The sequence below is a fragment of the Hippichthys cyanospilos genome, chromosome 11 (genome assembly GCF_059441005.1).
Source record: "Hippichthys cyanospilos isolate Australia breed blue-spotted pipefish chromosome 11, RoL_Hcya_1.0, whole genome shotgun sequence".
Classification (NCBI taxonomy): Eukaryota; Metazoa; Chordata; class Actinopteri; order Syngnathiformes; family Syngnathidae; genus Hippichthys; species Hippichthys cyanospilos.
Genome location: NC_142379.1, coordinates 4587502 through 4615223, shown reverse-complemented (window position 1 = coordinate 4615223; position 27722 = coordinate 4587502). Strand labels below are relative to the sequence as shown.

The following is a 27722-nucleotide window of genomic DNA, read 5'->3' as shown; positions in this document are numbered from 1 at the left end:
ACGAAAAAAATAGATTCCATATTTTTCTTTATATTTTATTTGACTTGAATTAAAAATGAGATCATTCAAAATGTACATGATATAGTCCCTGTATTGATTAAGGTCAATATTTTGAACTACGCTGATATGAAAATATAAAACGATATAATTTACAATTTTATTTACATATTGTTGTACGTCAGATATGTCAAGTTGAGAAACAAATAAATGTGTTGTTTTTTTTGCAACTGAAATAAAAACTAACGTCAAATAATACATCTCTGCATGGAATTATAAAAAAATGGCTCACGGAATACAAGAAAATTTGTAAAAAAAAATAAATAAATAGCATAGCAATCTAACTTTTCCATTATTGGTATTGCAATAGCTTTTTAATTCTGCATACTTTGCAAAGGAAAAGGCAAGTCTACGTTGCATATAAATGGTGATAAAGTGAAGTTGAACCAAAACTGAAAAAAACTAATGTTAAAATGTAGAATTGGAGACTTAAATATATTAAATATATACATAATGCAGAAGAAAGACGGGATGGTTAATCGTGCATCTAGTCAAAATCTGGAATTTTAGGCAGAAGGGAATTCTTGGAAAGTGTCGAGCTGTTCTGAATGAGCTGCGTGGTTTGAATTTGGAATGACAACAACGGGATGTTTTTAGTTGACTCATTGTGAAATAATATGCGAGGGTGAAGAATGTAGACTTTCATAAGAACTTTTAGAACCTAAATACAAGTGATATGTCGACCAGGAGTATTCACATTGATTTGATTTGCATTTTTATGTCGAAGCTGGACTGGTTTGGATGGGCGGTGAAATGTCGCAGAAGCGATCAATAACTGGAATTAGGAATGAAGTTTGAATTGAAAAGTGCGAACTTTTGATTAAAACGCGTTGCGGCGAGCAACGTGTCAGCCGAGAGACATCATTGAAGGGCTGAGCACCAGTGACAGTAGTATGACAGATGGAAGTGGAGCTTTCATCTTGTAAACTGTGAAGTCATGGAGCTACTTGAAGCCGGATGACGCCCCCATTAGCGGCAAATGGCCAATCACAGCCGAGAGGCAGACTTGTCCTCCTGGCCGCCATTAAAGAATTCAATCCATGAGCTGAAATAATGGAAATCTGCTGGAGCCGCGGAGCGCAAGCAGGGGGGCGCGCAAGCCGATGAGTAGTCTCGCCGTTTCCTTCCTTCTCCGGGGGGACGATTTTTGGGGGGATCGCTCGGGGAGCATCATGGTGCTCGTTAGCGAAACGGGGGGGCGGCGGAGCTAATTGTTTTATGGAGGCTAGCGTTGTTGGATCTCTGGTATGTTAGCTCGTCTGCTAGCGGGCTAGCGGAGAGAGACCAGGGGGAGGGGAGAGACCGACAGACAGACAAGACAGACACACACAGTTCCTTTGCCTTGAAATTGTTTCAGATCGGCTAGCTGCCATTAGCATTTGCGCTTTCGGGGCTGAAGTTTTTCGCTCACTTTCGGAGCTCCCCGTATTTTCTTTTTTTTTTTTTTTGCACCGCGAATATCACTTAGTCAGCGGTAGTCAATCCGGGTCATGTTAACTCGTGCTATTTTGATATTTACGGTAATGTAGCCCCTACGCCAGCTCGCTCGCTGGAAGCCCACCGGACAATACGTTTCGGATCGGATTGATGAGTCGTTTTAGCTCGATGCTTGTCTTTCCGCTCGATGCGATCCATAACGTTGGCTTAGCTTTCGGGCTAGCGCCGGCTGGAAGTTGCCTGTCTGCCTGCCTGACTAGCGGCGGCTGGTGGTAGAGGCGCTAACCCCCCCCCTCCCGCACCCCCCCAACCCCCGAGCGAACAGTTCTTGTGTGAGACCATGGACTTAATGGTTCCGACGACGCAGTGACAAGGATGACTTCGTGCTTTGTACCCAACGGGGCCAGTTTGGAGGACTGCCACTCCAACCTCTTCTGCCTGGTAAGCCAGTGCGAATGTGTTTGTGTGTAGATGTATGTAATGTGTGTGTGCAGTTAGCCTAGCTCGTTAGCTGCGCCCGCTGAGGCCACAGAAAGCCATTTTGGCTAATCAGGCTGCCGAGCTTTGTAACGTCACTTGCAGACTGGCGTGAAGGCATCGGGGCCTGCAACTTGCAAATCGTGATCTCGGCCAACTTCCATAATAGGAGCAGCACACACACTGCGGGGCCAAGTGGTGCCCGCTTGCCTTGAGAAGAGGGCTCGTATGCCGCGTCGGATGCACACAATGCGATGACATTCGCGTTAATTACGAGCGAGGCTTACTACGAACACGACGTCGTGTTAGACGAGCCCGTCAGCTGTTAAATGTTTTACCCACTAATCAGGTTCTACTGACGTGCGCTTGAGCTCTGCCAACTTTGGCACATTAATCATTATGCTTGTGTGTTTGTGTCATTTTTCCAAACAGGCCTGTTTATTTTACTGCTGCTCATTATGACTGTATACAGGATGCCTGTTAATTCCAAGTCGTTATTTATGTAGCAGGAGTTACAGAGAACGTTTGGCATTCGCGTGTGGAGTTTGCATGTTGTCCCCGTGGTACACCGCACAAAACATGCGTCGGGTTATTTGAGGCACTCAATACGGTCCAAAAAATGTGAGTGTACTGTGAATGCTTGGTTGTCTGTATCTGTCAGATATCGCTTCTCATGAGTCAACTGAGATAGTCGCCATCACTTGAGATGCAATTGAGATGGATCTGTGATTTGGACAAAATGGTTATTGTCATTTATATGTTTTCCTGAGGCCCATCGTATTCATTTGTATCCGCTGTAATGGACATTTATTTTCTGTCTGTATCTTTTGACCCGTTCAAGGGATCCCAAAAAGTCCCAGTGTGCTCAATCGAGATCATCATGGACTTTTCAATGATGTATCATGTGTTTGGAGAAGATGCAATTGCTGTCTCGCTGAGACAAAATGGACCCAGCAGTGGATGCAAATGATAAGGCCAGGTCTCAGGAAGATGTTCTGCTTTTAAATATGAAAAAAAAAATCCATATAGAACACAATAAAATAAATAAAAGATAAGCTAAATAAGTAAAACCAAAAAATATCTTGAAAAAATACACATCACAATTTCTGTTATCACTGCTTAGTGTTCTTAGCGAGTATTATTCAATTTTCAGTTACACTAACCTTAATATATTATTAGTCTAGTATTGGGTACTGATTATTTTGAAGAGCTACTTTTTTGATTAACACACACAAAAAAAAGTCAATTATTGGTCTGAGGGATTATGATCAGAAACTAAAAATTACAAATTAGACAAATAGAAATTTGACATTAATTTCATTAAATTAAAAAAAAATATATACATTTCAAAACTTTATGCATCAAAAGTATTGTGGTATTGTTTCATGTTATCGGTTAGTCATCAGGTTGAGTACATGTCACGGTATAAGTAAAGATGTTCAATTATCAATTCATGCATAATACGTTTTCTAGTCACCTATACACCACTCAAAAATCACAAAATTTCCCATGAATTTCAAGCTATTTTTTTAACCTCTTTAGCAGTCAACTCTTTAGCACATCATGACTAATCGGTTAATGTTCAATTCAACTGTTACATCTCTCTAACTATGATGTATTTCAAAATATCATACAGCATTGGCTTGTTGGACTAAAAGTGCCATTTCACACCAGATGTTGATTTTTCATGTAAAGCAGCTCTGGTGGCACACTTCACACACATTTCAGATCAAACACATGCAAGGAAAGTCTCATTAATGATAAAAAAAAAAAACTCAGAGCTGTGGGTGGCCTTCTGCCTTGACGAGCTGTTTTGAGATGGAGTAATAGAGGTCATTGACAGTAGACGGAGGTTTGCAGCGAGGATAAGGAATTGCATTATTTGCCTTGAACCTGACATCCATCTTCTCCCTTCTTTCTTTTAGGCCGATTTGACCGGGATAAAATGGCGCCGTTTTGTGTGGGAAGGGCCCACCTCGTCGCCCATTCTCTTCCCCGTGACCGAGGAGGACCCCATCTTGTGCAGCTTCAGCCGGTGCATGGCGGCCGACGTTCTGAGCGTGTGGCGGCGGCACCACACCCCCGGTCGGCGGGAGCTCTGGCTCTTCTGGTGGGGCGACGACCCCAGCTTCGCAGAGCTCATCCACAACGAGCTCTTGAGTAAGCGCGTGATGTCCGATTCCGTGTCGTTTGTGTGTGTGTAAAGTATACTCCCTCAAAAAGAACCACTCATGGGATTTGAAATTAGAGTTAACACACAGGTGGAATAAAAAGCTCTTCCATGGGAATGATTTGCCCGAATTTACCATTGCAAAGCAACACGCTTACTTTCCATCGCCATTTGGATTATACAACATCTGATGTTGTTGTGAGTCAGTACTCCAAAGCTGTGTGGAATCCGCTGGCTCTCGGCCACTGGAGATTCAGGCCGGTATGTAGCAGCTTTCCTCAAAAACGCTTGTGGAATTTGATTTTCGGCAAGCCATTCAAGACGATCTGTTTCAGGATTGTATAACTTATTTGTCAGTGGGACACGCCTTCTTGGGCAGGAGTCAAGTACAAATATGGGTTGAAATGGATATGAGCCTGTCGCACTACAAATGGGGCCAAAGCAACAAAGTTGGGTGGTTTACTAAATAAGGTACACCTGGGGAATTCTAACATGGGCGTGTTCCAAATACATCACGCCTATCTGCATCGAAACATTCAATCCAATGGTCACGATTCGGTATGCGGTCCGGGAATACGATTCAACGCCAAATGGAGGCATATTACAGCAACGTTTTCATAAGGCATCGTTGATGAATTCAAGATTCCTTACAGCTACGAGCTGCCTTGTTCATCAGTGCGAGAGCCGCTCATGAAACTCTGGCTGTGTCGGGCTGTTGGTGACATCATCGCTGGTTCAGCCCAGGGTCATCGCTAGACATTTGGGGCGCAGAGCAAACACAGGCAATTCCCTATGTATTGCCAAATCCCCGCCCCGCGTAGCTTGTCTTTTTATAAAATAATCAACAAATGCATACTCTAATGATATCCCTTTTTCATGAATAACTCTGGTCATAGATTTTTAATTTTATTATATTTCAGTCATTTTTATGTTCTACGCTTGAGCAGTATACAGATTTTTTTCCTTCTATTATGTAATAAATGCAAACGGTCCTGCACTTCTGAAAATAATTTCAAAACAATGGACTTTAATACAAATTCTCCTGAAAGTAGATTTCAATTGTTTGTGAATTGTGCTCCTCATCGGTCTCACCTTTTTCACCTTGTTTGTTTGCATTACTGAACCACGTTGTGTTTCTTGTACTGTCACAAAATGGGCCTGGATTCACAATTTGTGGTGGTTCAGCATCAGCTGTGAGCACTCTTTGCTAACAGCTGCCGAAGCGTGACCGAACATCGCTCTTTGAGCTGTGGATGCAGAGATTGCCGGTTGTGCCGGGACACCTTTGAACAAAGGGGAAATGATGTCAAAATGCAATTCTTTTTTACACATATTAAAAAAAAAAAATGTATTACATCAAATAAAAGGCAACATTAAAATGGAATTCACATTTATGTAAAAATTGAAGTTTGTGCATCGCACATACTCTTTGTCTGGTTAAAAGTTACACCCAGGATTGAAAATATTATCATCTAAGACAAAAGACTGTTTCAATTTCACTCGTGCCGTCTATACTTTTGAAACCTGACTGACAACTTTGATCATACTTAAACACACAATCGAGGATGCCCGCTGGGTTACATTCAGGTGCGTGTGCCTTTCCAGTTTTCTAACGTCTCCGCCTCTCTCTAGGCGAGGAGGACGGCGAGTGGGAAAGCGGCCTGTCTTACGAGTGTCGCACGCTCCTGTTCAAAGCCATCCACAACCTGCTGGAGCGCTGCCTCATGAACCGCGGCTTCGTGCGCATCGGCAAGTGGTTCGTGAAGCCCTATCAGAAGGACGAGAAGGTCATCAACAAAAGGTAGGCCCCCCGCACCTCAAATTATTGGGCTCTCACTATGCAACTTTTTTCATTGTAAACCAACACCAATTCTTCCTCTCTCCAATTAAATGCTATATACACCTTAAACATACCCCAGGGCAAATTCTTTGCAATGCAAACACAGCAGAACAACTGCTAAAGATAAACGCGGCAGCAAAATTTGCACACTTGGGTTCTGAATGGTGGCCTTTCATTTGTATGTTGTTCTTTCAATGAGGCCGTTTCCTTTAGAGCCGCAGCGACAGACAATGTTGGTATCTGGATATATTACTGACATTCCTGTCAAATAATGGGGTATTTACATAAAAAAATCTAAATAGATATTTTTGCTTGCTTAAAGAACAGTTGTGAATACAGACAATGTAATTTTTAGGTATTTTTCTTTTAAATTGAAACCGTGTGACACTATTTTGCTCTTTTGAAACCAGTGGGATTTTAGACAAATGCCTTCAAAACCGGAGTAGTGATTTTTACTCTTTAAGGTAAGCCTGGTTTGTTAAAAAGTTAGACGAGTCATTTACATCTATTAATTTTCCTGAGTAATTCCATGGCTCTCCCCATCATATGTGAGACAGTTGAGTGCTGCTAATGCAGCTAGCCTCAAGTGCTACCCACTGCTGCTAGCGCTACTGTACTGAAGTTATTACACAAAATGTTGGTATGAAAAACACTTGGAAGCTATGAATAAGAAAGACAATCAAATGAAAACCCCTCAGTACGGCCGTAAATAAATGTGCCTCCTAGTGCCATACTCGATGTTTTCCATTTGATTGTTTTAGATTTATGGGGGAGCTTTCACACAGATATGTTCTGTAATTATCACTTTACGACTGTGCTAGCATTGCTTTTGCCACAATGTGACTTGGAGCGAAATTCAAAAGAGTCAAGTTTTCGATCTCAACTTGGAGAGCAAGTTCTGGCAGCCTTCTTTTGAAATGAGTTGCAAAAAGCCCCCAAACAAATCAAGAATTTGTTCAAATTTTGTGACACCTTTGAGGTGCATTTTTTTTCCCCTCTGTGAAAATGTCACATATATATATGTATATAGTATGATTAAGGAGTGTTCGATGATTCATTGTTTTTTGGGAGCACACATGGATCATGAAAAGCAGCTTAACCCATTTAGTGTTGGGTCAGCCATTTTCAGACCAACCTGTACAACAGCACAGAAAAAAAAACATCCTTCAGATATAAGATAAAGGTTCTGAAAGTACCAAAAAAATCATGTTTGGGATTCAGTAAGTTAATTAAATAATAATAATAAATTTCAGGGCTCCACACTCACTTCCACATTGGGGCTACCAACTTTTTTAGTTGGATTGGATTTGGTCACATTGCTGGTGTATAACCATCTCAAATTGCATACGGTAATTTCTTATTTTCTCAAGATAGGATGTTTTCAAAGTATTTTCCCGTAATAAAAACTGTCTGCAACAAGCAGTGGCTGACAAAACACAACACTTATTTTTACATGAGTTTAAAAGAAGAAATTAATAAAGGTTTTGCTTTTGTTTGAGCATTATTTTGTTCAAGGCAGTGGACAGCTCTTATTTGATGAGATCCTTCATTGCAGTGTCCCAAACCGGGTCGCTGAGCACAATGCAACATTTATATAGAAGCTCATTAAAGCTCGGGTGACTTATGGAACATGAAATAAATTTGCCCACCATGGCTGTATTGTTTTCGGTGAATCCTCGCAGTGTTGAGTCCCGATTTTGTGATGATATCCAAACTGTCAGGAAACATTCCATAACTGGTGTCACCAAAATACATTTGAAACCCAAACTACAAGTTTTCTTCTTCACTTTGAACCAATTCAGCACATTTATCAAAAAAAAAAAAACAAGATGTGTTTTGGCGTTATTCAGTGTGTGGGGCTTCAACAACAGTAGTTCTGGAATTTTTTCAACATATGTTGTAAAGTATTTATACGTACTGCAGCCAAGTAGATATTCTCATTCATTATACTATTCGGGGGTTTTATACACTGAAACATCCTTTACTTCCTCCCATCTGGGATCATCTGGAGAAGCGGCGCTTACAGATGTTGTCAGCTACTTGCGGCACTTCAAGTGTCTCACTATTTGGCAACTAACAGGTTGTGTGAGTTAGTTAGTTTGTTGTCCGCTTCATGTTTCCGGATAATCTCACGAGTTGCATTGCCGGTAGTTAACGTGTGTCATATTAGGTACATGTAGCCACGGTTGTCTTAACGTGTGACCTCCTCCGCCGTGAGATGGTGTTCTGTGTGCGGCGGTACGTGACGCGAGACAACACACCTTTTGGAGCACATCCCGGTAGTTAGGTTAGGAAAAGCCGGGCTCCTTGTCCTGCGTCTCGATGTGTTTCTGCGCACAATGCCAAAACATGTCGGCTGCTCCGCCCCGAGCGGACTCCGCTGGATCCGGGCCAGGCCTAATTAAAACAAAGGCGATCAAAAGTAGATGCCTTGAGTGCTCCAATGTGTTGAATCCACATGCTTGTTTTTCACCGCAGCTGGGCTTTTTTGCGCATTCTGCAGCGTAGTCGATTTACATGCTATTTTTTCTGGTGAGATTTGAGAAGTTCACTCACTCTTTGGCGAGTAATCAGGACATAGCAAGCATGAAGGTAAGTAAGCTCTTTAGATAGTCATTTTCATGGTAGAGGTGACATGATATCCGTGAGGTGAGTTTAGACAGCTGCCTAAGTCCATGGCAGTCCAAAATCTTAAGTTTGCCACTGTATTTTAAAGAAGGTCTCAGTGCTATTTTAGGGAAGCGGCTCCATGCGGTTGCACATGCTAAGTGGGTTGAAAATTCTTTGTCATTCTGACAAAGACTGAAATGATCATCTCAAGCCAATGAATGTAGTTTATTTTGAGATTGTGTTATGCAGCACACAATCTTGACAATTAATTGCAGTTGTTTGATAGCTCAGCAGGTCGTGACGATGCGTAATCAATGGTGCACTTTGAGCTGCAATGATTTATCGATGATCAAATTGATCTAAAACAATTTTTGATTGGGACATTGAAACATTTTGAGTTGAATTAAAAAAAAATCCAAATCCTTAGTATTTATTTTTTCTGTGGGGTGGCCCAGGATGACACAACACCCCCAGTCAGGTTTTCATGAAATAAAATAAATGTATCCTCTTTGATCCATTTAAATTCAAATATGCAATTAATGTAAGTAAAGTGTGGTGGGTATCAATTTGTCTAAGAATAGTGCATGCACTTTAAAATGGCAAGGTAGTAAAAGATATCAAAATTTTCACCTTAAGTGTAAGGGTGGTCCTAGACAAGTTGCCACCTCTGATTTGAATCTCTCATCACTACATATTCTGTCTAAGCACACTTGCCATTGTTAAATTAAAGTGAAATTTTTTTTTTACTTTTGAGGAAAAATAGGATTTGCCCTTTTTTTTTCTGACTATGGCCTAAACGAGAACTGAATTTTAGTTCATTTTAGTTTAGTCAGTTTTGTCAAATATTCTGTATTCCAATACAGGGATGCAAATGAAATAGTTTGAACGTGTAGACTTTTGTTTTTCAGTGAGCGCTCAACATTTTTTCTCAAATGAACATTCAACTGCTTCAGACTTTTCGCTCCAAAGAATGCAAGTAAATAATTACCTTTTGCTGTTATTTTCTAAAGCTTAATTTGGCTGGTGGTCTAATAAACATGCTGTAAGTGCTGTAAGTGGGAGTTGACTCAGTTCCTTTTAACATAGTTGTTGTCGCTCGCCCTTGCTGGCCAGTAAACAGGGTCAGCCTTTGGAAAATGCTGAGCGAGCACTGTGGTTTTACACCAACTATGTCAACAAGTCCTATTTGAGTGCACTTGGCCGCTTCTAGAAATGGAAATAATGATGTCTATTGTTGTAGTATTTTAAGGCTGTACAAGTTTTTTTTTTTTCGTTTTACACTTTTATTGCAAAATGGCCGTTGAAAGTATTGAACACATTTAAAGCAGTCAGATGGAAGCTATTTAGAATATGATCCCTCGTCTTTTGTTCCTGATTTCAAATAGGTTCCCCCCACAGCAGGAGATTCACTTGACACCTCGTTCCAAAGTGTCATTGTGCTGTTTCAAAGACCTAATCCCGGCGTATTAAATGTGCCGCCGTGTCTCTCTCGTCCCCATCGCAGCGAGCACCTGTCCTGCGCGTTCACGTTTTTCGTGCACGGCGACAGCAACGTGTGCACCAGCGTGGAGATTGCGCAACACCAGCCTCTGCAGCGGCTGAGTGAGGAGCACCTGAGCCTAGCCCAGCAGAGCTCCAGCCCCTTGCAAGGTAGATCTGCGCGGATTATGCTCGTTTTTGACACGATAAATCCTTTTGTTCACACGCCGTTCCTGCTTTGCAGTCATCTTGAGCCCGTATGGCTTGAACGGGACTCTCACGGGCCAAGGCTTCAAAATGTCGGACCATCCGACTCAGAAGCTGATTGAAGAGTGGCGGCAGTTTTATCCTATCAGCCCCAATCCTAAGGAGATCCAGGAAGAAAAGTTGGAGGATGGCGACTGGGAGGATGACTCCCTGGCGGCTGTGGAGATCCTCGTTGGTGAGGCATCGCAACAGTTTACGAGCTGAGCAATGAATCAAATTCAAATCAACGTCACATTTTTGTAGGATGCACTTAACAAATGACAAAGTCTGCAGTTAAAAAAAAAATAGGTTTGTAAGCTTGGTTCTGTAGTAGTTATTTAGGTTTTTAAATAGGCGTCTCAAGAAATTTAGTGCTTAAGAAGTATAGTGCATGTTTACACATTGTTGACATGACTTTTAAGTTGGACGTGAGAGCCACAGATTTGTTTGCATACAAGACAAAAACCTTAAGAAATATGATATTTTTTTATTAGAGTTGGGAATCTCTTTGATTTGATTAAATTAAGAATGATTTTGGCTTCATTTGTGAATGTGCAAAGAATCATACTAATATAACATAATCACTATATTATGCAAGACACAATAACAAAGGTACACAGTGGATTATTATTTTTTTTACATTTATGTTTACGATATGATTCGTAATAGAACATGCATTTTTCCACAAAACATAATGTGGACAACCGCTACTCTTTGAAGCTATCGCTGAATTATATTTAATTTTTGGTTGATATGGGACTGATATCTACAAGATCGGGACAGCTCTACACACGTTATATCACAATAGCAATATTAAAGAAAAGTACATCCCAATTGGATTATTTTTCAAAACTCTTCAGCCCTTCATTTTTTTCCATCCGTTTTCTTGTCAACGGTCTGAGTTTTTATTTGTGTTCTCTCCAGCTGGGGTGAGGATGGTGTACCCTTCCTGCTTGGTGCTCCTCCCTCTTACGGATCTTCCGACAGTGGTCCCTCAAGGCTCATCTAACACCTCAGGAAGCATGTGCGGCACTCAGCCGGGCCAGGCCACTCACAGAGATCCCGCCATGTCCTCTGTCACGCTGACGCCACCAACATCACCCGAGGAAGCGCAGACTGGTACGACCAGACCAATTTTACAAAATATACGGTGCAGGTACAGGCGGTGGTGCCTTGACATAGTTGACTTTCAGCAAGTCATCCTTTTTAAAAATCAGTCATTGATTAATCGATAAAATAATCTGATTCATTGGTTAATCGATAAAATAATCATTAGCTGCCGCCTTACTTTTTATTAGGTAAAAAAAAAAAAAAAAATAGCAACTGTATGTAACACGTTTGTCTTGCCTCCATTTTAGACTATCAGCCAGCACAGAGGTGGCAGAAACTGTCCTCTGCGTCCGACAGCTACAGTTCCAACAACACTCTTCACGGGGGGAAAATCCCTCGGCGGCTGGCCAGCCACATGGTAGAGTCCGTTTGGCAGGAGTATAACATAAATCGTACAGGGAACAAGTACGTGAAAGCACTTCTTCTTTTGCTCAAAAAACGAGAAATGCCAGGAATATCTTGTTAAATGTCATTTCTTACTATGGTAGGAGGAAGTTTACAAACTTGACCAATGGGACCTGTGAGGAGGAGGCCGATAAAGCCGGGCTATGGGATTTCATGGAACCCGTCCACAGGCCGCATTGCAATTGTTCGAGGTATGCTGATGTTTGGTGTTATGGGATTTCCTCAAATATATTATGACCCCGGTCATAATATGAGTAAACGCTATAATGCACTAATGTACTTTTTACGAGACTTTAAATGTATGAACATCTTGCCCGCTCCCTCTCGCTTAGACATAAGAATCAGAAACAGCGGCCTAACAACCCCTCAGGACACCCGCCGTCGTCAGGCCAGCCCACCCCGCCAGTCCCTAAGCACAAGCTGGCCGAGAAGCTGGAAAAGGGCGAGAAGCAGCAGAAGAGGCCGCAGACTCCCTTTCACCACCGCAACTCTGTGAGCGACGAGCAGCCGCTGGAGCCTCAGACCCAGAGGCTGTGTCTGCGAGGGCAGGAGGAGGGCTCCTACCCCAGCCTGCACCACGTGGACGCCGCGGCGCCCCCCAAAGCTCCGACGCTGCACACCCACGGCCCTCCCGCCGACCTGGTCGGCTCACCGCCGCCCCCGCCGCTCAGCCCGCACCCCTGCGACCACGTCGAAGGCGAACTGACTCCGGGTGGCATGAAGAACTCCACGCCCATTCATCAGCCCTTCTACCCGCCTTCAGTGGAGCCGTGCTTGCTGCCTCAGAAGAGCTCGTCGGAGGAGCCCCCTCCAGAAAACGTACCCATGCCTTTACCTTTTCCCCCTCCCTTTAACGAAACATTGGAGCCCACCGTCTTTATCGGGTCGGCCGTCAACCCCAACGAAGAGCCCGGACACAACCCCTGGAAGTATTTCAATCTGCCGAGGAAGAAGGCGGCCGTCTTTCACACACCTCTGCTACCTGTGGATAAAGTACGAGATGACTTCGGATGTGGCATGGGAGCGGAAAGTGTCGTGTCTGTTACAGAGTAAGTCATTTACCACAGTCAGTCTTTTTTTTTTTTTTTTTTTAAAGCCTTCTTCAGCAGTAAAAATCGCCAAATGTGATTTCATGGTATTATATGTGGTTTCAATATTATTAAATTTACATGGAAATAACAGTCAAATCAATTTGAGATAAAATATTACTTTTGAAATTTCATAAATGATTGAATATTTCTTTAAGTAGAAATATAATTACGTTTGTAAAATAAAAAAAAATCAAAGTATCATTCAAATAATTACATGTGTTGGTCACGTGGTTTGTTGCATACCCCAATACAAAAAAGTTTATAGGGTTAATCATACAACTGGTTCAGTGAGTCAGGAAAGTACCTGGAAAGAAAGAGAGGCAAAAACTCTTACATAGAAATCACGAGCAGTTAATAAAATGAGGTTACCAAACACCCCATGGGACCAACCCATTGCCCATCTCTAATTACTTAAGTAATTGTATGTTTAATACTTTTTATCAGCTTCATCTGCGGTATTGAAAATAATTAAAAAAAATGCAACCAAATCGCCTCCTCAGGTTGATGGCAGGCTCCATGCAGCCTCTCAAAGTCTCCCAGGATCTGGTGAAGACCTATGCCCAACGGAGGAACACTTACCTGGCCTGCGCCACGGCGGACGGAGAACACAGCGAGCAACCGGACCCTTACGCGTTTGACGACGGGGACGAGGAGTTCAGTTTTAAGGAAAAGAGGGACAAGACTGGCGCTGAGAGGGACGGCAGTAAGAAACACAAGGTTGGTGTCCTCGCAAGTCAGGCTGCCGTTTACTGGTTTCATAATAATTTTACTGTATGTTAAGACTTGGGATTCAGCAAGTTGCAAAATTGGTTAAATTGGCTTTACTGTCTACGGGGGAATCGTATTTGACAGATCAAGAGGTTTTGATTGCATAAACAGTAAGTCTTTCAAAAATTTCATATTTTAGCCAGTTACAAGCATGGATGGACTTTGCGTATGTCTCTAAATGATGTGAATAACAGTTTGAAATGTTTTAAAATAAAAAAAAAGGCTAAATCGGGAAATTGAGGTTTTGTGCGTTTGGCAAGAACTAAATACTGAATAACAGCATTCAAGTAGGTTATGGCTATGATTAGCAATTTTTTTTTTCTTAATCCATAAATGTTTAGCTTATTAAAACCAATTTAAAATGAGCATTTTGCACAGGATTAATTTCAACTGAATGTTTTTGAAATGAATGTATGTTAGATTTATTAAATAAAAATTGATTTTGCAGAAAAAAAAATTGACTTTTTCTTCTCTTCGTCTCTTTTCTTCTTCTGCATCGTAGCTGGATGACGGATCGGGGGCTTCAGCCGACGGTGAGTGTTTTCAGTATTTCATTGCATGAATCCAAAGCGAGCGCGTTCTGATGCTGTGCTTTGTGTACATGTGTTGCAGAAGGTCAAGGTCCAACGGGTAATAAGCCAGCCGCCTCCACCAGCCTCATCCACGAGAACGACTTGGCCGTGTCCTTCAGCGACTTGGATAAAATCTTCAATTCGGATGAAGATGAGTTAGCGGTAAGTATGAACATTCTCCCGGTGTTTTTAGGAAGCGGTAAAAACGTCGCTGTATCAATTGACTCCGATCTATCACAAAGCCCGGATCCAAAAGAGCCGGCGCTGGTGTAGATGAGAAGTTTGTCTCCAAAGAAGCAAAGCCCACCTCTTTGGACCCCTTGTCTTGTATAAGTAAGATTATCTTCATCAGATGTTTTTTAAGCCGTCGAGCGTTTCCAAAAGGGAAGTAACACCCTCCCTCCTTGGGCAGGCACGGCAGATCTCCACAAGATGTTTCCCACCCCGCCCTCTCTGGAACAACAGGGTTACTCCCCCATGAACTCTGGCAGCAAGGACAGCTTGGAAACGGGGGCGGGCCTCACCCTGCTGGACGGCAGCCAGCTCAACAACCACTTCAAGATGGAGGTAGAGGAGGGTTTCTGCAGCCCCAAACCTTCTGAAGTCAAGGTACGCCGCTCCGCCCACCCCCGGCTCGGAGCGCACACTCGACTCCGTTTTGAAAAATCCGGACCGCCTCTTTTTCGTGTAGGACTTTTCTTTCGTGTACAAGCCGGAGACGAGTCAGCCGTTTATTGGCTGCTCCATGTACGCCCCGCTGAAGACGCTGCCCAGCCAGTGTCTTTTGCCCATCAAGCTGCCCGAGCACAAGTGCGTGTACATGCGCAGCTGGCCCATCGGCAAAATGGAGCTCATGCCGCCGGTGGTGACCAAAGACAGGTAGAAAATTCATTTGTTTTGGAGTACAGGACTGTTCAATCCATTTTTTTTTTTTAAACGAAAACCTCAGACACAAATTGGAGACATTAGTGGACAGTGTAAGAAGAAGAACTTCTGTTTAAATGTCATGTTAAAATTGATACCATTTCACTATCACAGTGCATCACCTTTTTAAATTAAATGCCTTTTACACACTTATAACTTCAAGAACTAGTTGAAAATAGTTTTGTGGTTGCAGCAGTTTGCCAAAAAAACGACATATTAAATATAATTTTGTGAATATCTACAAACAAAAATGTATAAAATAAAGACCTTTTACACGCTTATGATTTAAATATTAGTTAAAAGGCGTTTTGTGATTGCAACAGAATTTGCAACAGTGTCAAAAATGACTTGATTTAAAATTTATATGTCTGAATATCTGCCAAAATAAACAAATTCATCAATTGAAGATACAGATTTTATAAATTTGCAAAACTCCGCAAATGTTAAATGTCCACAGTTGAATTGATGCATTTAAAGTACTTTTTCCAATTGAAATATTTTTCCCCCCTACACTGGGTTAGTCGAGGCCACTGCCTCATCGCAATCCACCAGTATTGTACCGTGTCGTCATGGTAACAAAGGCAATTCTGTTGTAGTGGCTCATTTGCATGACTTTTACCCAATTCCTATAAACAGACAGAGTTTGACTGGGCTAAAGGTCTACAACTATTATTAATCATTGCAATTGTCATTAATTAATTTTAACAATTAGGTCATGGGTTTTGTTTTTTTTAATTTATTTATGATCTTATTTTCATCCTCTGATTTAAAAACAAGACTTTTTTTTTATTATTTTACTTTTTTGGGGGGGATTAACCAATACTTGGCTATAATTTTGGATGAAAGCCTGTCACAGAATTGAGAAAATTTTGTTTTTCAGTGTGAAAATATTAAATCCAGAATGTATTGTAATGTTTTACACCTTATTAAAATGTGATGTTTTAGCAAGAAAAGGCTGTTAGACGACAGTGACGTCACATTTTATGGGACACCCATAAAGATTTTTTTTATTGTTATAGGACCAATTGTTTGCAAAGAGTTTTGATGTCTGCCAACATCTAAAGTGTGAACTACTTGTAACACGTCTCCTTTTTCTTCTCTGAAAGTAACATCCCAAGTGTGGAGCCCGATGACATCCAGACCCACACCCCTCAGACCCACACGCCCCTCATGTCCAGCAGCGCCCCTCCCAGCAACAGCGGCGCCGGCATCCTCCCCTCCCCCGCCACGCCTCGCTTCTCGGTGCCCACGCCGCGCACGCCGCGCACCCCCAGAACGCCCCGCGGACCCTCCAGCGTCCAGGGCTCGCTCAAGTATGACAACTCCGACCTCTACTCCCCCGCTTCCACGTCCTCCACCTGCCGGCCGCTCAGCTCGGTGGAGCCGGCCACCGTCCCCTCCATCCCGGAGGCCCACAGCCTCTATGTCACGCTCATCCTCTCCGAGTCGGTCATGAACCTCTTCAAGGACTGCAACTTCGACAGCTGCTGCGTGTGCGTGTGCAACATGAACATCCGCGGGGCCGACGTGGGCGTGTACCTGAAGGACAACGGCGAGGCCCAGTACCCCTGCACGTGCGGCTTCAGCGCCGTGGCCAATCGCCGCTTCGGCCAGTCGGCCGGGCTCTTCCTGGAGGATGAGCTGGACGTGGTGGGCCGCGGCTCCGACGCCGGCCGCGACACGGAGCGCTGCTTCGAAGAGCTGCGGGCGTCCGGCAAACACAAGTCCTGCGGCCTGAAGGACAAACCGCCAGATGAGCTCATTCTGCTGCTGCAGGACCAGTGCACCAACCCGTTTGCGCCGATGGCCGGCGTGGAGTACCCCAAAGCTCTCAGCTCCGCCCCCAGCTCCTTTGTGAGGGTGGAGGAGAGAGACTGTTATAATGACTGCTACATGGCGCTGGAGCACGGCAGGCAGTTCATGGACAACATGTCGGGAGGAAAGGTGGACGAAACGCTCGTGAAAAGCACCTGCCTTCATCAGTGGCCCAAATGCAAATGTAAGCATCCCTTCTCTTCCATGTTAAGTCCTCTTCTTTTCGGCTCATGGACTAAAATGTTTCTGTATTCTTCCCCGGTGAAGCGGCAGACATGAACAAGCTGTTCTCTCAGGACGTGCTGCGGGTGCTGTTGTCCCTCCAGCCTGTCTTGCAGGACGCCATTCAGAAGAAGAGGAGCGTGCGCTCCTGGGGGGTGCAAGGACCCCTCACCTGGCAACAGTTCCACAAGATGGCCGGGAGGGGGTCTTACGGTGCGTACAACAGTGGAGAACACGCATTCAAAGTTTATGTCCGCTCCTGCGCTTAAACCTGTCCTCTTTTTCTGCAAACAGGTACAGATGAGTCTCCTGAGCCGTTGCCCATCCCCACGTTTCTGGTCGGCTACGAATACGATTTCGTGGTACTGTCCCCCTTCGGTTTGCCCTACTGGGAAAAGTTGCTCCTGGATCCATTCGGCTCCCAGAGGGACGTCGGCTTTGTCGTGGTCTGCCCGGAGAGCGAAACGCTCCTCTGCCGGGCAAAGACCTTCTTTAAAGATTTGAGCGCTATGTATGAGGTGTGTACTCCGTGCTCACCTTTCCGCAGTTGGTAGTCTGATTTTTCTAAAACCACCCATTTCTTAAAACGTTTTTATTGTGGATTACTGAACATAATCAGGAAACACGTTGAAGGAAAAATAATCAAATATAAAGGGAAGTAAAACAGTTTAACATTATTACTAACAAAAAAATAACACTTTGCCCCAGCCTTAAAATGATTAAAACAGATGTTGAGATGTGTAAGATAAAAACGTTTTGCAAAAGACATCAAAGTTAATATTTTTGTTTTCTTTTTGACGCTAATATTTTCGCTTTTAGTCGACATTATCGGCACCAGATACCGGCCTCATCGGCCTTCCTTGAATAACCGTTAACGGTATCAGCCTTGAAAAAAAACATCAGCCTTTCTCTATTCCATAATTGAAAATAAATGAATAAAAAGATCATTATCTCAAGACAGACTTTTGTCCTCTCCACAGGCATGCCAGCTTGGGCAGCACAGACCCATCTGCAGAAGTCACTCAGAGGGCATCCTGAAGGTTGGCAGCACAGAAGGCAGGAGCATGGCCGAGCAGCCCCTCAGCGACTGGTTCCTCAAGATGGCCGCCAGAGACGCCAACAGCGAAGCCTTCAATAAACTCAAAGTCTTTGCTCAAGTGTGCCGCTACGATCTAGGTGCGCAAGTCCTTTTCTAAAGCCAGTATTTTGCGTCTGTTTTTTTCGCCGCTCAACGCTGAGAACTTTGACGCTCACTCACATCTCCTCCCGCAGCCCCCTACCTATCGGAGCAGTCTCTGGACAGCTCGCTCCTCTCCCAGCGCAACCCCACTGCGCCGTCCTCTAAGAACTCCGCCTCTTCCGGCGCCACCTCAGGACAAGCGAGCGCCACCTGCACCGCCCAAATCAACACCACACCTCCATCCGCCCCCTCCGGCCCCCAGGCCATGAGCGGCTTGTCGTCAGCCAAGCCGGGCGCCTACAACCAGTTTGGGGCCGGCGGGTTGCAGAGCAGCGCCGCGCATAACGGGCCCCAGTCGAACCCGCAGGGCCCGGGCGCCGAAAATGGTGCCGCTGCTCAAAGCTCGAGTGAGGCTCCTGAGAGGTAAGTCATTCCTGTGGAAGCATGCTTTTTATTATTTCTACTTTCGTCGTTATTTTTATTAGCTTTACCAGAGGTTGGGCGGCTGTCTGGACTTGAGAATCCATTATCTTAAACGTGTGACTTATTCTAACATCGGTTATTTATAAGTCATTGGTTCAATATCAAGTATTAAAACTAGGGACCGACGAATGGCCAATATTTGCCGTTTTATTTATTTATTTATTTATTTATTGCATTTATATCGTATGATATTGAAGTAACACAGGTGTCATTATTTTTTTACTCATAAACCCATACCGTAATCTTTTCTCTTTAAATATATATGTTGATAAAAATCACTCTTCTGACCTGTCATTCCAAAGCAAATCGTTTTTATGAGATATGATTAGGTGATCAGTGCAAGGACGCCGTGCAACTAATTGACCTGAATGGCACTCAAGTCACAGTTAAAAATAAATAAATAAAATACAGAGTGCAACATAAATTAAGCATACACGTGTTAAATATCATTCCCATTCAACTACTATAGTAACATATATATACAGGGCAAGATTAAATCTGTAATGTGGTTTGTTGTTTTTTTCTTCTGACAAAAATCAGCATTAGCCTAGAAAAAATATTGTTCAGGCCCTAATGGAAAGTGTCCATTACGTTCGTCCCCACAGCACAATGGACAGAGACAAAGTGGGCAAGCCCACGGACGGCGAGTCCCACGCCATCTCCTACCCGCCGGCCATCGTGGTGTACATCGTGGATCCGTTCAGCTACACGGACGCCGATCGCGAGGTCCATTCCAGCGCTTACACGTTGGGCCTCCTGCGCTGCTACATGGAGATGCTCCAGTTCCTTCCCGCTCGTATCAGAAACGCCGTCTCCGTGCAGGTCCGTGTCATGATTTTTCTCGTGAGATTCCCTCCCACGATTTCTACAGCAGGATGCACTCAGTGGCTCCGTCCCACCGGGAGACGATTATGAGCGGGGGGGGCTCATTAGCCGGTTACTTCAGGTGCAAAGTGATAAGAGGGGCTGACACAAAGTTGCGTCAATGTGTCAAAGAGAATTAGCGCTAATGGCGGTGATGATGATGCTGCGACTCACTGAACATGATCTAGTTACAAGCGTTTACTGGAAGAAGATGGATGGGTGTAATGCAACACCTCTAAATAGTTAGGGCATAAATCCAGGTAACTCACAAATTATATACTTGATGGAGTTGAAATTGCTATTTTGGAATAAAGGCACGTAAAGTATAAAGCTTTTTCAATGTAGGAAACAAAATACTGACAGACAAAAGTACTGTGCCTTTTATTAAACTTTGGAACTATTTGTTGCAATATCTATATTTTACATTTTTAGTAACTTTAAGAGAGTCTAACATCTTTTATTCATGGCCAAAATTGCGACTCTAATGATGATGCACGTCCGTGTAACTGCAAATTAAAGTTTTTTTGTTTTGTTTTTTTTAAAGATGTCACTGTAACCTAAATTAGCAGAGTTGATTCATATTCCAATTCATTTGCCCTTGATTTGAAAAGAAATGTTTCAGTGCATTGAAAATGATTAAATTAGGTCTGCAGATACCTGCAGAAACCCTGTTAAATTTCATTTAAAAGAACTTTCATGTACCGCCATTTGAGAACCACCTTGTAGTTGAAATTTAGACGTAAAAAGAAACATTAACATGCTTTTTTTTTTTTTAAATCTTAGCTAACCAAACATTTTTCTAATATCTCATTTTGGGTTACCCAACCCTGATCTCTGTGATTTAAAAAGTAGCGCTAGATTAAGTTAACAATATTGAAAGTGTAAAAAAAAAAAAAAAAAAAAAAAACAAGAACAAGAAATGTCTGAGCTTCATTATTAACATATGCATTCAAAGTGTTGTGGACTTGAAACTCCATCAGGTTAATAATTTATGATTAGGCTGACTGACGTTTGATCATCTGTAGCGTGAGATATACGTTGCAATGTTATTTTTACCACCTCCTTATTGAACCTCTTTTGATAGCTCTCATTAGTCTCCCCACTCCCAAACAGTTGCGACTGCAAACATGTTAAGACCCACATGCGCTTGCGTCCCGTCAGATCGTTCCGTGCCAGTACCTCCTGCAGCCGGTGCACAGCGGCGAGCGTCATCTCTACAGCCAGCACCTCAAGTCGCTGGCCTTCTCCGTCTTCACGCAGTGCCGAAGGCCCCTGCCCAACTCCACCAACTTCAAGGCACTGACGGGCTTCGGTCCCGGCCTCGCCATCGACATGGCTCTCAAAAACCCCGAGGTAGAGTTGGGAAAGTCTCGCCTTTCGCTTCTTAAAAAGAAAGAGGAAGGAAGCTGCGTTCATATCAATTTACTCATTCAATCCAAAATACATGTCTTTTGTTTTTGTTTTATACAAAGTTCAGATATTCAATCCGAGTTTAGGTGAAGGAGGATCTAAAAATGGCTTGAACTATCTGAAATAATAAATCCTAAAGTAATCAATGTCTTGGAGGTAATATAGTGCTCAAATAATCAATTTACCTAAGCGTATTAAGTAATTTTAGCAATCAATTACTTTAGGTTATCGGGTGCCAAGGTAATTGAATATTTGAGGTCATTTACTATTAAAATAATTGATTACTTTAGGCACTAAAGTATTTGTACTTTAGATAATAAAGTACCAAAGAATGGATTACTTTAGGTTGTTATGTACTACAGTACCATCACTCAAATAAGGGATTTAGTGAAATAATTAATTACTTCAGGTAATTATGTATTACATTACTTAATTATTTGAGGTCATGTATCATAATCTATTTACTTAAGCTAATTAAGTACAATTACTTAAGGTAACTAGTTGCAGTATTAGTATTTATTTTAGGTATTGTAGTATTAAAGTTAATGAGTACTTTAGTACAAAAGTAATTGATTACTGTAAAGTAAATTATTAGTTTAGTACAAGAGTAATTGAATACTTGAGGCACTAAATACAAGTACTTCAGAAAATAAAGTATAGGACTGAAATATTTGATTAGTTTAGGTAATTCTGCACTACAGTAATTCATTATTTTTATTATATACCACTCAAATAATCCATTTACTTAAGCTAATTAAGTAATCAATCACTTGAGGTAATTGGATGCCAAAGTAATCGATTATTTGGGGAAATTTGGTATTTAAGTAAATGTGTTTATTTTAGTACTAAAGTAATTGATTACTTGAGGGACTAAAGTACTAGTGCTTTAGATAATAAAGTTCCAAAGTAATTGATTGTAGTACTGAAATTACCTGATCCATTACTTTAGTTCCTTTAGTACCTGACATTTTTAGTTTAAGCTACAAACATTTAAAAAAAATATATAAATAAGTACACGGGACTTGATGCCTGGACTGTTTAAAAAAAAAACGTAAAAATCCGTCTTTGGGATTGAACGAGTTAATCCCCCAAAGGATTTTGAAATCTTGAGCTTCTCAAACCAACATTTTTTTTTTTTCCTCTGTCCATATAGAGGCCCGAGTGTTTGCGTCTGTACACTCCGCCTTTTATTCTGGCGCCGGTGAAAGACAAGCAGACGGAGCTGGGCGAGACGTTTGGGGAGGCGTCGCAGAAGTACAACATCCTTTTTGTGGGCTACTGCCTGTCTCACGACCAGCGCTGGCTGCTGGCCTCCTGCACCGACCAGCACGGCGAGCTGCTGGACAGCTGCATCATCAGCATCGACGTGCCCAACAGGTGAGCGCCCGCCGGGCGCCGGCGACCGTCATTTTCCGCGCGGCCTTAAAACTAACTTGCGCGCTCGGTCGCAGGGCTCGCAGGAAAATGGGCTCCGCCCGACGCCTGGGTCTGCAAAAGCTGTGGGATTGGTGTCTGGGCCTGGTGCAGGTGACGTCACTGCCGTGGCGGGTGGTGATTGGTCGGCTGGGGAGGATGGGCCACGGCGAGCTGAGAGGTACCCGCAGCGTTGCCAAATTTTTAAATTCATCATTTGATTCAAATGGAAGCTCTAAAAAAACAGAATGGGGGAGTGAGCTGTTGTCACCGATACCAAGCGTCGATACCGTTATTTCTTTTGACAACTCCCCTTTCAAAAAAACAAAACAATGACAGACCATTTGAAAAAAAAAAAAGCCCTACCTATTCCAATGCAGCATTTTCCTTAGAGTTTAATCAAAGCGATGGCAATTTGCTGTTCTCCCATAGGTGATTTCGAGTTTATCGTAAAACTACTCCCAACAATGGCTGAAACTCGTATCAGCTGACTTTGCGAGTACTGATACCTTGAAATTAGGCCAGGTATCAATCAGATGCCAATACTTTGTTATCGTACATCTCCCATCTCTAATTTTATGTAAATTCCTTCTGATGCAGTTATTTCCTAAGTGCAATTTGTGGGCTCACTCTAGTTGTATGAATTCTCAATTCAATGACCCAATTGTGCATAACGTTACATTTTTCTATCCAATACAGTCCCTTTTTTTTTTAACATGCTGTTTAGTTGTATTTAACCTTAAAGGGATACTAAACTTATGTCCATTTTCAGCAGTAAAAGTTTATTTAATAACCCAATGACATAAAATGTGCAATGAATACCTTTCAAAACACATTTTACTAGTCAATTGGAAAAATGACATCCCAGGTGTTGAGGTAATGACCAATCATCGCTCACCTGTGTTCCACGTTTAGTCATGTGACATTCTGAGGCGAGCTGCCATAAAACTTTAGTCAACAGCAGGTGGCAAAATGCTGTTATATGAATATGTATACATGAGTCAAATCTTTTTCTTACACAGACTAAATGCAAACTTTTTACTAGTGAAAATAGCTCAATAAGTTTAAATAATTGCCTGGAATTGAACGTCTGAACTCAAAACAAAAAAGTGTTTGTTTTTTTTGTGATTTAACGTGAATATGCTCTACACGTTTTAAAATGGCATGATGAATATCGCGTTTGGGAAAAATATGATTTAAGCAAAAGAATCATTTCAGGGGCCATTTTGCCTGAAAATAACACCGCAGTTGCTCAGAGCTCATGTGATGACCCATTACCGCTCAGCCCTTTTCCGCGGTCGGTCATGTGACAGTCAGAAGCTGAGTCACGAATGATGGTTACCGGCGCCCAGAAATGAAACGATGATCAGAAAAGCATGATTTGGATGAGCGGTCCCGTAAAGAAAGCATCATAAAGCAAATGTTTAACCCTTGTGCAGTTTTATGGTGGTTTTCTTCCACATCATTTTAGCCCAAGGAAGGCACGCTCATAATAGTGTAATAACTAAGTGCTTTTGACATGTCACCCTCTGGGCGAAATTTCAGCTCCCTCTTGTTTTCTTTCAATGTTATTCCATTTTGATATTGACGTAAATGTCAAAGGATTGGACAAAATAGCGCTCACGGGTTAACTTTGCTTCCCTTTTAAGTCTAGTGGAAAGCTGTTATTTCCTGTGAGTGGTACTCTTGTCTAAAAATATGAAGAAGCAGTGTTCCAGTGCGAGGGAAACGCCTCTAGTTGTCTTGCGGCGCCTGAAGAGAGATGAAAAAGCTTTTTGCGAGCGGAGGCCGATTTTGTCGAGCACGGAGACAAGTAAGTCAATGCGCTTGTCCTCGTTCCAGACTGGAGTATTCTGCTGAGCAGGAGGAACCTCCAGTCCCTCAGCAAGCGCCTGAAGGAGACGTGCCGCATGTGCGGCATCTCTGCCGCCGACACTCCCAGCATCCTTAGCGCCTGCCTGGTCGCCATGGAGCCCCAGGGTTCTTTTGTGGTCATGCCAGGTAACAAAAAAAAACAGTCGAGCAAATACATGTGACGAAACATGGCTTATATCGGGGATATTAGTTTTGAGTTACTGGTAAAAATGTCTTGGATTTCTACGAAAACAACCTCCTTTTTGTCTCCACTTTCAAGGAAAGTCTACTGTGACTGTTCAGTGTAGAAAATAAAACAGTAAATGTAAAAGTGCTTTAATAAATAAGTGCAATTACCTAAAAACGCCTGCAGATGAAGAAAAAACAACACAAATATAGCCAAGCCCCTAGGGTCATGACAGTTGGTTTGTCGCAAAACCGGGAACATTTCATAAAGAGGGAACGAAAAAACTCTGTATTCCATATTGTAACATAAAAAAAATGTAAGCCAGGGATGCTGTAACACGGGGGTCCACTGATAATCAAATAAATGTTTTGATCGCTCCTCAATGTCAACTTTTATTTACCTACAATTGAGGACATCACATACATGACAAATTTCCACGTATACGCCTGTTTATTTGGGATATCTAAATCAAAGATCAGGCGTAAAATCTGAATTTGCGGCGATGCAGATTCGGTGTCGACGGGCTCGGTGTTCGGCCGCAGCACCACGCTCAACATGCAGACGTCGCAGCTGAGCACGCCGCAGGACACGTCGTGCACGCACATCCTGGTGTTCCCCACCTCGGCCATGGTGCAGGTCAACACCAACACGTCGGAACCCATCGACATCAACTTCAACCCCATCAATCCAGGTGAGCGTCGGCGGGGCGCCGCGTCAGCGCGGTCGGCGGCGGAACGTAGCAAACCCCCCGGCCCCTTTGCAGACGGCTCGGACGGAATGGGCATCTTCGACCTGTTCGACAACGACATGGTGGACCCGGACATCATCAGCATCCTGCCCAACTCGCCCACCGCCTCCCCCGTTCACTCGCCTGGCTCCCACTACCACCAGGGCGGCGACGGAAGCAAGGTAACCACGCGCGCACGCACGCGGGCGGGCGGGCGGGGGGTGCCCAACATTCGGTTCGCAATGAAGCGTTTGGCGAATGTTTTTCTATGGCGCCACGTGTTGCAGGGCCAGAGCGCGGATCGCATGGAGTCCCACGAGGAGGCCCTGAACATCCTGCAGCAGCCCATGGCGCTGGGTTACTTTGTGTCCACCGCCAAAGCCGGGCCGCTGCCCGACTGGTTCTGGTCGGCCTGTCCTCAAGCTCAGAACCAGTGTCCTCTCTTCCTCAAGGTACAGGATCAAAGTTTCTGTAATTTAGTTGTTTTTTTTTTTATTATTATCTGTTATAATTTTTTTTTAATGTTTATTTAATTGTCATGTTTATATTTTTAGTATTTAAATTATATAATTTTAGTTATTGTCATTTTTATTTAATTTTTTTTTTTTATTTAGTATTTTTTTTCATGATTTTTAGTTTCTCGGTAATGTATTTCAATTACATTTTTACTATTTTTTAGTATTTTATTTGTAATGCTTCTTACTCATAATGTTATTGTTAGTATTGTTTTTTTTTAAGTATTTTTGTACCTTTGGTATTTTTTTTAGTTTTGCAATATTTATAAATTACATTTTTTGTATTTTTTTTATTTTTAGTGCTTTTTTTTGTATTTTTTTTTATTTTTCAGTAAAAAAAAAAGAAAGATATCCTATTTTTTGGCCTTTTTTTTTTCTCCCCCGTGACGACGTGAACTCTGTCCCCGCCAGGCTTCCCTGCACCTGCACGTGTCCTCTGTCCAATCAGACGAGCTACTGCACAGTAAACACTCCCACCCCCTCGACTCCAACCACACCTCAGATGTCCTCAGGTGAGTCACTTATTCGGAAGCTCCCCTTTTACCTGGCGGCCAGCGAACGGGTCAAAAAGTCACGGCCTCCTTAACTCACGTCGAAAAAGGAAATTAGAGAGAAAGGCGTCTGCTCGGGAAGGACCGCGTGAATCCCCCAGACGTAAAAATACGTCCTCGGCATTGAAGGGGCGGTCTTGTTTTCGCAGATTCGTCCTGGAGCAGTACAACGCCCTCTCGTGGCTGACGTGCGACCCGGCCACTCAGGACCGGCGCTCGTGTCTGCCGGTTCACTTCGTGGTGCTGACGCAGATGTACAACTTCATCATGAACATGCTGTGACGCTCGCCAGGAGCAGGAAGAAGCCTCGGGGGCGCCCCCGCCAGCGTCCAATCAGATGCCAAGAATCCATTTTTGGGATGATCAAGGGAGGTTTCGTCAAAAGGAGTTTTTAATGACTGTAGATTGCAATCGATGAAATTTTATCCTAATGAAATGCCTGCATATATTATTTATTGTAAGTTTTTAAATGTGGAATTTTTAACGCTTAATATCTTTTATATATTCCGAATCCTTAGCGGGTGTGTACATCTCAGCGTACAGGAAGTGGCTTTGGAACAAGTGGTGAACTTTTTGCTGTAGATGACTTTTAGAATCTTATTTTTTCAAAGAAGGGTACACGCCTTTTTATCGCCACGCTGTAAACATGAAGTGGACGCCTGGAAGCGGGCGGGAAGCGCCGGCGTCGTGTCCCGCCCCCCCCCCCCTGCCTGCCCGCCCGCCCGCCCCCCCTTTGGGGCTCCAGACGCTCTCGCACACTTTAACTCAAATGAGCTCTGAAGAGGAATTCAAAAGGTACATTGTCAGATGATATATTTTATATAACAGATTTAGGTAATCTCGTGTGTGTGCGTGTGTGTATATGTGTACATATAATTGTGTGCCGCTACTGATGGTGCAGCTTCTGTTTTAGGAATAAAGTGCGTCTACATGACACCAATGCTGTCTTTTTCTTTTTTTTTTTTTAAATTGCACAAATTTACATTTGATTGTTCCAAACAAAACTGTTTGCGAATTTAAATAAATATCGTAGTACGAAGCTTCATGAAGCTTAGTCAATCACCACTCCAAAGCGTGAGCTAAATTAGTTTCATCATTGCGTTCCCCCCATGAAGATGACTTTTAAATCATTTGGGTTTTAAATCATTTGGATAACAATTTTCTCATTACCAATAGTTGTATAAATCACTTGTTACAATAGTATCTTAATGATTAGCTTGTTTATGTTTAACCATATAGCGCTCAACCAATACAATATAAGCGTTTGTAAAATTGCCGTATTTTTTTGAAGCACAACCAAAACAGTCGAAATTTT

The 27722-nt window shown here is 42.9% G+C and overlaps 1 protein-coding gene across 1 annotated transcript; it reads left to right on the top strand.

The window, feature by feature from the left end:
- The first annotated feature begins 1113 nt into the window (after window positions 1–1113).
- On the top strand, window positions 1114–27347 carry LOC148415507 (mediator of RNA polymerase II transcription subunit 13-like). Its single transcript, XM_088427586.1, has 30 exons — window positions 1114–1935; window positions 3897–4131; window positions 5774–5942; window positions 10096–10241; window positions 10315–10512; window positions 11241–11435; window positions 11675–11831; window positions 11915–12022; window positions 12164–12880; window positions 13423–13639; window positions 14193–14223; window positions 14303–14424; window positions 14505–14595; window positions 14675–14871; window positions 14954–15141; window positions 16293–17185; window positions 17269–17436; window positions 17518–17741; window positions 18204–18399; window positions 18496–18826; window positions 19492–19708; window positions 20912–21103; window positions 22314–22537; window positions 22612–22754; window positions 24416–24574; window positions 25123–25305; window positions 25378–25523; window positions 25629–25793; window positions 26268–26368; window positions 26557–27347. The coding sequence occupies exons 1-30, from the start codon at window positions 1870–1872 to the stop codon at window positions 26687–26689; spliced, it is 6312 nt and encodes a 2103-aa protein (XP_088283712.1). The 5' UTR covers window positions 1114–1869; the 3' UTR covers window positions 26690–27347.
- The last annotated feature ends 375 nt before the right edge of the window (window positions 27348–27722 follow it).